Source organism: Acanthisitta chloris, unplaced genomic scaffold (genome assembly GCF_000695815.1).
Source record: "Acanthisitta chloris isolate BGI_N310 unplaced genomic scaffold, ASM69581v1 scaffold35609, whole genome shotgun sequence".
Classification (NCBI taxonomy): domain Eukaryota; kingdom Metazoa; phylum Chordata; class Aves; order Passeriformes; family Acanthisittidae; genus Acanthisitta; species Acanthisitta chloris.
The window spans coordinates 1-12,392 of NW_008693675.1; the positions used below are offsets into that span (position 1 = coordinate 1).

At 44.1% G+C, this 12,392-nt stretch overlaps 1 protein-coding gene across 1 annotated transcript; it reads right to left on the minus strand.

Moving 5' to 3' along the window:
* Nucleotides 1-4,083: 4,083 nt before the first annotated feature.
* On the minus strand, nucleotides 4,084-9,351 carry DNAJC5 (DnaJ (Hsp40) homolog, subfamily C, member 5). The gene is made up of 4 exons (XM_009083152.1): nucleotides 9,212-9,351; nucleotides 6,733-6,946; nucleotides 5,569-5,740; nucleotides 4,084-4,845 (listed from the first exon to the last, which is right to left on the minus strand). Exons 1-4 carry the CDS (start codon nucleotides 9,316-9,318, stop codon nucleotides 4,742-4,744), a joined length of 597 nt encoding a protein of 198 aa, XP_009081400.1. The 5' UTR covers nucleotides 9,319-9,351; the 3' UTR covers nucleotides 4,084-4,741.
* Between the last annotated feature and the right edge of the window lie 3,041 nt (nucleotides 9,352-12,392).

A 12,392-nucleotide genomic window follows, 5' to 3' on the forward strand; every position in this document is an offset into this window, starting at 1 on the left:
ATTGCAGTCTTGCTGAGTCCCAGACAGTCCCAGTAAGCCTCCCAAGGCAGCTCGTGGAGCAGATCTTGTGGGAGCTGAACACTAACAAATTTCCTGCCACCTGGTTAGCTACCGGTTACAATTCTTTTGAGAGATTTTAAGCAGCTGTTGGTGCGATGAGACACTACAAACTAGATGATTTCCACTAGAATACAGAGAAGCGGCACCAGATGATGAAGCATGTTAAGTTTATACCAACCTGACACTATAAACACATGTACTGGGGGTTACAGTTCTGTGCTCTGAGATCAAACATCACCTGCAATTGTTAACACGAGGTGGGGGCTGCAAACACTGCCCTGACCACCCTGCCAGAGTCACCTGTTACACATGGTGCCAAGACACAGGTGCACTGGGCACAAAAAAACCTGCAGCACAAATTTCCTAAATTATCCAGAAATGGCAAAAAAGACCAAAGGGCACTGGACAGACAAAGGGCACAAAGTACTTGGGAATATCAGGTGCCTCTCTCAAGGAGTGTGTGTGTGGTACAAACGCTCTGGTACAGCCCCTCAAAATGCTCTGGTGTCCCCCACACCACACAAGTGCCTCACAGATGGGACAGGAATAGCTTTTGCATCAGGCTCCTGCCCTGGTTCCACCTGTGTGAGGTGTTTACAGGCTGCCAGGAAGGGTTTGGAGAGCTGCACTGCCCTGGCCGCAGCTCTGCTGCAGGACTGGGTGTTTGTGTGCCATGTCCAAGCTCTCCTCCTCAGTTCTGCTCCTCCAAACCTCCAAGAGCATCCCATTTTAAGAACACTAGGAATGCTAATATCTAAAGCAGTTTAAAAAGATTACAAATCTAAAAAGAAGACTAAAAAGGGAACTTGGCTCTAAAACATCACTGCATGGGACCAGCAGAAACCGACACCCTACGGGACACCACCGAGGTTTACATAAATTTATATACACATAAATATTCGAGATTTTCCTACAAAAATCACTAACAAAACAAGACTGGCATTTGAGGGGTGCAATGCCCCTTCAGTACAGTGCGTTGGGGATGTCCCATCCCCAGGGAGGATGGGCAGGGCAAGTCCAGTACCTCCTTTTCCAGCAGCTCCACATGCTGGGAGGGACAGTCGGCACCTGAGCACGCTCAGCAGCAGCTTTCCCTCCTCATCCTAAGCTAGGAATGACTCTCCATGCAACACAGCTCAGGGATAAAGTCAGTGGACCTGCACACCAGCTCTCCAGATGGGATTTGCCCCAGTGGAGCTGTAAGTGCTAAGGAAATCGGTGCTGGAGGAGCTGGACAGAGGTGGCTGAACGACTGAAAGTGAGGGCTCAGGCAACTTGTAAAAATGATACAGCTTGAAAGAAACAAATAAATAAATAAAATCCAAGCTCAAGTTTTAATTCAGGCTGGACAGTGCTCAGGTTTGACTTTGGAGGGAAACATTCTGCACTAAGCCAGCTCAGGGCCGTGGTGCTGGGGACACACAGTGCTGGGACACTGCAGCTCCCCCTGCCCAAGCTCAGAACTCCTGAGTGAGCTTCTCTGCCAAATTTTAAACCACTGTTCCCAATGTAACTTTGCATTTACCAGGATTAACTCAGCCACTTTTAAGTGCAACTCCTGCTAGAGCCTGGGATACTCTTGTACCTTCCCTACAAGAGGGGAAAAGTGGGCACTACTTACTTATCTGCTGATAATGCAGGTTGGGTTTTAACGAAGGAATGTTTAAATTGTTTTCTTACAGAGTTCAAGAAAAACTACATTAATACAGAACAATCCTAAACTCAGAGATTAGAGAGGAACATCAGAAAACTCAAAACAGCCACAATAAAACCAGGAATATTCATCTAGAGTTATGTTCTCCCATCATTCCCTGTAACTGGGATCTTGGAGTGGTTTCCCTTGGAGCATCTAACATCACTCTGGCACATAACAGACCAATTTCCTGTTCACACACCACCCACAGGCTCAACTGACAGGAAAGCAACCTCTCTCCAAACTCATCCCTTGCTAAGCAAAGAACTCAAACTGCAAACTTATCCTGGATCTCCTCATTCCCCATGGATAGCGGTGCTGCCCCTGGTCCTCATGTGCTGCCCACACTTTGGATCCCCTGTCAGAAGCCTGTGGAGCAACTCCAGGTGTGTCACAAACCTCCCTGGAGCCACAACTTCCCACCAGCCTCTCTACTTCCATGGAAGCAGCCCAGAGGGGGTGAGAAAGAAGAGGATTACTCCAAATGAACAGCACAACCAGCTCCCAGCACCGGGGGCACAGCTGCTCCAACCACCAGCTTTGTGTGACCCTCCCAGATGAACACAGGGGCATGGAGAGTAACAGACTACAACTCCCAGGGATCAGCCCCTTCCTCAGTCACTGACTCGCTCTGATCAGCCACACACAAAGCCAAAAAACCCCAAACACCTTATATTTTTTTAACCAAGAACACAATTTGCACAGACAAAGGCAATTTTAACCAGGGAGTGTTTAGGGACAAAGCCTGCAGATAGTCAAGCACATTCCCACGTGCAATTCAACACCAAGAAGAGGCTTCAGGCAAAATCGACAAGGACAGCCAAAGTGACATTGAGTTTAAGCCTAAAACTTGCTTTTCATTCCAAGGGGTCAATGAAAGACTTAATTAAATAAGGAACTCAAGCCAAATCATACAGGACTGTCCTCAAGGCCACCCAAGAGTGTTTTCTGGACAGAATAAATTACAAGCCTCTTGCAGCAAACCACATTCCAGGTCTAAAAGGACTATGGGCAAGAAGAAATGACTTAAGGAATATGCTACTGAAATCAAGCCAGGTATTCTTGAAAGTGAGAGGACTTGTTGGAATTTTGGGGGCCTGGTGTGGTACCTAAAGCATGCTGATGCACACCATGCTCCCATGCAGGCAAACATGTGCTTGTACCAACAGCTACAGCAAAGCCTGGGTGTGCAGACACCCCTCACTGTGCTACGAACATTTTCTCCTACCCAGCATGTTGAACACAGTTCCAGGGTGGATTTGACGTGCTCCCTCGTTAGTGCTCATGCAAAGACAGTGTGAAAATACATTCAGAATGGTTCTCTGGTGGGGAGTTCCCTTCCTTTCCTGGTGGTTTTTGTGCTGACCAACAGAGCTTTACCCTGCTCAAAAGTAACACCTGGAGCTGGTAACAGAGCAGCAGATAAGGGGGGAAGGCTACAACAGCCCTTCCACAGAGAGAGGGGAAAAACAGAACAAGGAGATGGGGGTGCAAAGGACAGTGGAGGCATTGAGATATAAAACCATAACGATCACGACTAACAAGGCTGTAATCACCTGCTGAAAGTGCCAAGTATGGGTTCTCTGTAGCTGTTCTAGATCCTGACTCTGGATCACCTAAAGCAGGATTATCGACAACAAAACACACCAGCAAGTCAGCAGCTGCCTAAAATGCCTTTTGAACAGTTAGATCTCAATAAAGCACAGTTTGTAGAGCAGAATTCAGACTTGATTTGGTTTCAAAATCAAGGAAACCTTGGGGTGGTTTCCGCAGAGTTGTTCTGAAGAGAAGAAAAACACTGGTATAAACAAATCTAAATGCAAGACAATGTGAAAATTATACAATATAAACACAAAGAAAGGTGGTTTGTTCTTAGAAACCCACCTAAGTCCTTCACAAAGGTGCTCATGAGAAAATTAAAGGGTTAGTGTATTACAAAAGCTTTAAAAAAGGACACATAATACCCCATTTGTCTATTCAAATCTCCAATTACTAGAACCATTTTTTAAAACCCAACTGGTTTAAACCTTTCTGCTGTTGCCTACTGTCTGCATTCCACTCACTCGCTCAGTGAGAGCCAATTAACCAGCTTCACTTTATGATTCTCATGCGTTCAGAAACAAAGCTGCACTATTTGGTCTTTAGCATTTCAGGAAAACAACTGAACTCAAACCAAAACAGAATTGTGCTTGGAGTGAAAATCCCACTGCCACCACCACAGGAGCCCATTCCCAGTTGGTTTTGGTTGCATTGCCACTGAAGATCGCCTCGCACACAATGAGCTGTTCAATTTACTGTTCAAAGATTGGAAACTCTCCCTTTGTATTTGTCAAGGTAGATTTATTTAGGCTGAAAACCAGCATTAGAGAGGACTTCAGCTCTGCAGGACTGGCTTTTTTTTTTTTTGGTTCTTGGCTTTGTAAACTTGCTTAGGTAACAACGTGGGAATAGGAGGAATGAAAGAATTGGTTTGTTGCACTCAAATGAAAATCATCAACTTTGAAAGGTCTTCGACAGCTCAGCTGTACAGAAGAACAGTGGCTTCTGTGACACTTTTTAAACCTCATTTTTAGGCCAGTACTGCTGCTTAAAAATGCAGAATGTCTCCATCGCACTGATATTGTGACAACTCAATACATTACACCACAGACATTTAACAGAACTCCATACATGCTATAAAAAAAGAGAAACAAAAAAAAAACAAAACAGGAAAAAAACCCTCAAAGAAAGGAAACAAATAAGACCGTAGCTAAACTGCTTTAAATACTGCATGCTACAGCACTTCACGTATCATCGCGATACGACACTGAAAGGTGACAAAAGGCTGAAGGGATTACAAAATATTTCCGGCAGGTTGGAAAGCTGCCTCCTTACTGTGGCAGAATTATTCCCCCTCCCCATTCTCTACTTCTAATGTTCATGGTTCTAGTGTTGAGTTGGCCATGTATTTTTTTTTTTAATCCATTCTAATGACAGTGTTTCCTTAACTTAATTAAATCCATCAGTGTGGTAGCTGGGGTGAGAGTCAGCTGTGAGCTGGGTTGTCTCTGTGGCTGATGCTGGCTGTATCACAATAGGTGCGTCTGAGGCCTCTGAAAAGTGAAGACAAAAGGCTTAGCACACCAAGAACAACAACAGCACTGTGTGCTTTGGTAAGCACAAGTCACATCTCGCTGCAACACTCTGGTAACACAGTGTTACACTCCTCTAAGAGCATGATGCTAATTCCCTGGTTTTCAGTGCACAGCAGTGTTTGCCTCAAGTCTGCGTGTGGAATATTTACTATACTTCCTTATTCCTGGAGAGCAGCTGATCCTCATCCACTATTCAGCAATGCCCACTTAAAACATCATGCACAAGGCTCGACAATTCTTTTAATGGTTGGTTTAATCCTACAGAAATAGCTTTAGGTCGTCATGAACAGTATTAGGTATAGCTACTAGGGGAGCAGGGTCAGCTCCTTCACACCTGACACAGTTAAAGCTGCTTTCACACCCCCAACCTTTGGGGTACAAGAGCCCCTTTCTGCAATCACACATCTGGCCAAGTGTTACCCCAGAGATGTGGAAGGAAGCTAAAATCATGGTCACTGATTGCTCTGAAGCTGATCCCATCGAGTTCACTGAAGACCCTCTGGGAGTTTTCAGCAACTCTATCTCCAGGATCAGCATCACCCACGTAACTCTTGCACCACAAGCACTCTCTGCTCATCACCCACACCCCGAGACCTGTGCTGATCTCTCCTCAACCAGCTCCCTGAGCACTCAGGCAGGGACTGATGCTCATCCTAGACATCTCACAGTGCTTTCACCTACCCCTTTCATCTGACTGCAACTGTGCCTCCAAGTCCTCTGGAGAGACGTAGAATTCCTGCTCTTCACCTTCGGGAGGTTTCGGTTTACACTTCCCACAGCAACAATTACAGCAGCAGCACAGACAGCAGCAGCAGTAGCAGCCTGTGATGAGCCCACAGAACACAAACAAGGCCTGCAGGGGACAGAAAACACAGCAATAGTCATAACCTGTGTCTACTGTGCTGTGACCGCAGAGTTTGTGAGACCTGGATATGGAACCAGGGAGCAAAAACACAGCGGTGCAGACACAGAACTCACTAGCCACAGCTTTATACTTCAGTATTTAAAAATATGTGCAAAACTGGCTATGGCTCTCCACATTTTACACTGAGGTTGAGTACTGCCAACCTGGTTTGCTTGAAGAACTCCTATGGTTTAGGCTAAGTGGACTATTCTGCTGCATCTGGAAGAAGGGACAGGTCTAAGAAGTGCAAGTGTATTAAAATGCAGAGGTACAACAGTTCAGGACAGATTGCTGCTTGCACAAATAACCCTGGAAAAGTCTGACCTGTGCTAGCTGATGCACAGGTTGTGCTGTACCTACAGCAGAGACATGGACCAGCCCAAGGCTGCAGAGCTTGGGGCACTGAGGTTTGATGCAACCACTGTGTCAGCAAGGCAGCTCTGAGTGAGCCAGGTCTGCCAGGTGCCTATCACAGGGCAGAATTTTCCTACAGGTCACTGTGCAAGTGTTCAAAATCAAAATTTTAAAGATAGCAAACCAGCATAGTGATATAATTATTCTCTTACTTGGAGGAATCAAGAGGTGGAGGCAATGTAAGCAGAGTCATGTGTAAGCTCCAGTTCACAGTCAGATCTTGTTTGACAATATCATTTAACAGATATTCCCTGAGAATACTCCCCAAACCCTCATCATTTCAATCCACTAAAAGGGTCCAAGGGTCATTTAGTAACCTAAGTCTTGCTTACTAAGCCTATATCACTGAAAGTTCATAGATAAACACTTCTGAGCTAGAGATCACAACACAGTCAGAGAGGGTTAATGACCAGCTGTCAGAAATTCCCTGACTTCCAAAAGTAAACCCAAGCACAGTTATCAAATGGAGCTCTATAAGAGTTTTCAATGTCAATCCACAAATAAATCCTCTCTGCATTTCTATTTACCTTTGCCCACCAGCTGGACAGCACGAAGTATGTGTTCACATTTTCTTCACCAAACTGCTCTGCTACATAGAGCCCCAGAGACCCATACTTATCGTAAATGTTCCTCTTTGTGGCATCAGTCAATATCGCGTGGGCATTATTGATCTCTTTAAACTTTTCTGCTGCCTCTGGGTTATCAGGGTTTTTATCAGGATGATATTTCAATGCCAGTTTCCTGCAGGAAGGGAAAATAATAATAATAAAAAAAGAGATCATTATAGATTAAAAACTGGGATTTGGGTGTCTGTTTTTTGATTTACTTTTTTCTAACTCCATAGCCTGCCACGCAAGGGACACTTTCAAGTTCCAGCTGGTTTCCTTCATCTCTGATTCAACTTCCCTCATGATTCTTCCTCAGATGATAACAAAAGGCTACAGCCATGTCTAGCTCAGTTCACAGGATTGACTTAACATTGTTGGATATTACCATCAGAAATCCAATGGGAAAAAAAAAAGAGACATTGAAGTAGTTGGGTTTTTTAACCCTCAGCTCCAGCAATTTCCACCAGTAAGTTTTTCTCCTGGCACAGCAAAAAGACACACTGCAAGTCTAAGGTACAGCACCAAAGAGTAAATAAAAGCAAGTTGCCAATGCTGCTTGAACAGTGTCTGAGCTGCTGCTTCTGCAGTGTCTGAACACAAAAATAGAACAGATGATCACTTGTGGTTAATTCACCAATTCCTGTGAAGGAACAAGTACTTTTCAGTTCAAGGTTTGCTAGAATAGAAAATGCTTCTGAGTTTCGAGATCCCCAGAAATCACAATGTACCTCCCTAATCAGGAGAGATCTCCTACAACTAACCAAAAATCAGATTAAGCACTGATAAATGTCTAGTTCTGACACAGACCAGGCTATATATAGAAACCAGTGGAAATAACTGGCCAAACACCTCCTTACAAACACAAAATACTCCCAAGCAGAAAACTGACACAGAACTGTGTGCTGGCAGCTCTCCACCACCAGAAAAGGTTCATGCCCTCCTACAGAAAATGACCACAAAGTCACATATGAAAGACATGAGGAGGTCACAGACGATCACACATCAGCTCTGCAGTGGGGAAAGGTTTAGACAAACACAAAATACAGCTGTGTGCAAGCACTGGGATGTGCCAGCAAGTGTATCTCAACGTTTAAACACCAAACTCAGTGTGCACTTGGAACACTCCAACTGTACATGATGCTGCTTATGCAGACAATGTTCACAGCTGCCACTAGTGCCTCAGCCACAGTGAGAGCTGAAAGAATCAGTTTTTGTAACTACAGGGAACTTCCATAAACCTGGACAGGGTTTCATCAGGCTGAAATAGATGAACACTTTTCACTTCCCATTTCCTACACACACACAAACCCCACAGCCCCTAGGCCAGCAAAGGATGTTCAGACTGAGACTGGTAAAGGAGCAGCCGAGGAAACAAGATGAGATGAAGGTTAAAGGTAAGTCTGAAGCAGCTACATCTCACCCCAAGATCTCATGGGGTTGTTCCTCCAAAGGAAAAACTGTTGCAGCTTTTTCCCCGTCCAAGAAGGTAAAATTATTTTCCAGTTGCTTAAAGATTACTGATTTAAATTTCCATTTGAAGATTTTTAGGAAGGCACAGCTGATTTTTGAGACTCTGTGGACCAGTTTATTTCTAGACTTCCCCATGTAGTTTCCATCAGTATCAAAAACGTAACTTGGCAGGGAAAAAGTTTTGGTAAAAGTTAAAGACTAAAAGAAAACAACTTTGACAGAGTATCCTCAGGGAAAGACGACGCTGACCCCTAGTGTAATGCCAAACACATTGCCACTTGCACACAGAAACGACTGCACTTAGCAGATTTTGGGGGAATGTGGAAAGGGAGGATGTTACAGGACTTGTTTTTTGCAGTTTTTATTTGGTCAATATGAAGCCATTTCATGTGTCTAACTCTCTGAGAAAAGAAACAAAGAAAAAAAACCTCTTTTGTACTAGTAATGCCACAATGAGAAAGGAATTCCGAATGGAATCTTAGGAAAAAGTAATTGTTGATACTCAGTTTTCATCCTTAATTGTATCTTTAATCTATACCTCACTGTGCCAGAAGTGGAAGTGATGGACAAAAGGGCAGTTCTGCACATCTGTGGTCCCTATGAGCCAGACATGAGGCTACATAACAGGAAGAGTTTAACTCTGATCACACTGTCTTAAAATTCTGCTCAACTTTAGACAAAAACCTTTCAGAATGACCCTGAGTATTTGAGATTTAACTTACCATAGTTGAGATGGAAAAATCTGAAAGCCTAGGCATGCTTTCACACCAAGTTTTGCAAGAACCAACCAAGTTTCCACCTATTTTTCTTACATATTTTTCTTGCAAAAGGTCTAAATAAACCAACTCATACATAAACAGACCATCTGCTGAAGAGTGAATTAAAGCCATTTGTGCTACTGAGATAGGTGTAAAACCTGAACCTTTACCTGTATGACTTTTTGATGTCATCTGAAGTGGCATTCTTGTCCAGCCCCAGCACGTGGTATAAGGATTCCCCAGAGGTAGAGAGCGAGCGTTGCCTCTGGTCTGCCATCTTGAGCTAACCTGAGGAGACAACTGGCCACTGCCAAAAAAATAAAATAAAATTAATAAATGCCTAAATGAAGAAGAAAACAGACCTAATTAATCAAATCATCCTCAAATCCAGAGTTTGCTCATGCAAATTCAGCTTTTATAAGGTTTAATTGTGCTTTAAAAAGTCTCTTGACATAGATGGAAGGCAAAAAGTTCTAAAACTCTGTGAATGATCATGAGAACAACTATTACATTTTCAGCACATCAGACACCCTGAATCAACACTGTATATATTCAACTCTTCTTTCCAAAAAGCCCAAATCAACAGCTGGGGTACAGCTATAACTACGTACTACAAAACATGTCCCTAAAGCTACTTCATCTTCTTTCTTAGTCCTAATATTGAGATAATTTATTGTGATGATACCTATAAAACCAACATGACAACAGAGAAGTTGCTGTTCCCTTGAGGCTGCACCACACTTGCATAGGGGTTAGTGACTTTATTTGTATTCTTAATTGCAGCAATCACATTAGAATCATAAAATCATAGAATTTAAGGGTTGGAATGGACCTTACAGATCATCTAGTCCCAACCCCCTGCCCTGGGCAGGGAGACTTCCTCACTAGATCAGGTTGCTCAAGGCTTTATCCAACCTGGCTTTGAACACTGCCAGGGTTGGGGCAGCCACCATGTCCCTGGGCAACCTATACCAGTGTCTCACCACCCTTACAGTAAGAAACTTCTTTCTAATATCTAACCTAGACTTTGCCTCCTTCAGTTTGAACCCATTAAAAGAAACCCAAAAGCTCAAACCTCCCCACACCTCCCAAACCCCAGTCCCACATCTTATCACCAACACCAGGCTGAGGAGAATCCTTAGACAAATCCAGTTTGCCTAGATCTGTGCACCTCACGATGACAGAGGGAACGCCTGCCCAGAGGGATCTCCTCTCTTGTAATTTCAAGTTGTGGATCCAATATTTAACATGCAATCTAGCTAAAATCATGGCTCTTGAACATGGATTAACCTCCTGCTCCTCATCCAAGTGTAACAGACCCCAGAGGTGTCCCCTGTGCCATGCCAGGGGCAGATCTGGTTCTGTCCTCTCCCACCCTGAGGAGATTAGCTTTGCTGTTCTTTAGCTGCAGAACTGCAGCCAGGATGAGCATCTGAGAAAAGACTATTGGCTATTTTTGGATTATGTCATTACAATTAGCCTACACCAGATTATGCAGCCTTTGAAAAAGATATTTAAAGCACCAGACTTTTCAAATTTAACCCTATGTCTTATATAACAAAGTTAATAACTTCAGCTTTCTAAAGGCTGGCTGAAAGAAATGCTCTCAGGCATCACACCTTGTGCTGCCTGGGTGGAGCTGTGACTTCACACTTGCCAAAGCCACAGCTCTGCTCCTTCCAACACATGGGGAGTGTCACATCTGCCCAAGGGTGATCAGGTGACAAGGATGCGGATAAATACACTACCACTGTCTTGTTCAGCTCAGACTCTGCTGCTGATTACTCTCCCACATTTGGCCTCTCTGACTTTACATTCATATTACCCTGGGCACCATGTCCAGTTGTTCTAACTGGAATACACTGGATAAACCAAATTCTCATCTAACCTCCTTCAAGAAGTCTTTGGCAATTCTACTAAGTTTAATTCAAAGCTGCCTAATAGGAAGCTATAAATTATTACTATTGATAATAAAAGGCCTAAACTCGAATGCTTTGGCTAAGAATTCAAACTACACCCCAAATCTAGAAGGTGAATGTGTGGGTAGGAAGAAAAAATCTTTCCTTTTAAAGGATACTGTTTAGCTACCACAAGCTTTCTGTATGGGAGGAAAACTACTGAGTGCTGCAAGACACAACACAAACAACTCATTTATTTGGGCATAATCTGATTCAGTGAAAGGAAAACCACATTTCAGGATAGAAATCCCCCACACAGGCACACAGGCACAACCCTCCAGGATTGCCTTTTCCCATCAGCAGCCTCCCAGCCCCCTCTGCCCCGGAGCTGAGGTCAAAGACCGATGGTCCTGACGTCTCTCTGGTAATCTAGCTAATCACACCAGGCTGCTCCCACTGCTCCCTGCACAGCTCCTGCTGCTCTGTGACCATCACAGCTTCCTCACCCCTCCCAGGAACCTCCCTGCAGCTCCTGCCAGCAGCACCCAGCCAAGGGGAGTGTCTGGCACTGCTGCTCTTTGACAGGGACCTGCCAAGTCAGGAGCAGGGACAAAAAAAGGCATCCTGATTGGAATTGTACATTTTAATTTAGCTCTTCCAAAGAAGATATTGCTTCAAACCAGAGCTTCCAGGGCATTATGGATATTTGTGCTGTTACAAGCTGCAGCTCTAATTGAGCACAACAAGCTTCCTGTAACATCAATCCAACGTGCCCTTGGTGACAAGATGCTGCAGATCACAGCTCTACACCGTGTTCTGCTTAACGAAATCTCCACTGTTAAATTAGAGCCAATTTGTGTAACAAAAATGATTCAGTTTGACCCAGGCAGTATCTATCGGTCTGCAGGCACAGGAATACAATTCCACACTGCTGCATCCTTAATCGCTTCCATCTGCACAGTCCAGAGGATGCACAGTTTGGTGTAATGGGGAGTTTGCCTTTATTTCTCCAAACTGGTATGAAATGGACAATTTGGCCTTGGCAGAAGAGTGGAGGGCAAGGTGGTGATGGGAATTCATCTGGGAAGCTTGTTATTTAAGGGAACAGAGAAGTATTACTAGCAGGAAGGCAACCTTTGGCTTTTTAAATATGAAACAGACAATAGAGGTGCAAACTGTTTAAGTCCTGAGTGTTTCACAAACCAGGGTATCATCTATCCTGCTGTTTTCACATGTGGCTGTAATTCACAATCCTGAAAGCTGCTCTGTATTTTTAAAAACTGTTGTATTCAGAGGCCTCCAGCCATCTGCTCTGTATTCTAACCAAGCAGGATGCCCTGAAGAGGTTTCTCTGGGAAGGCTCTGGAGAAAGGTAATCCCCTGGATTAACCAGCCCAGTGTTTAACCATCTGTGTACCAGAATATCCTGCCTTACTCAGCTTTACCATGACTG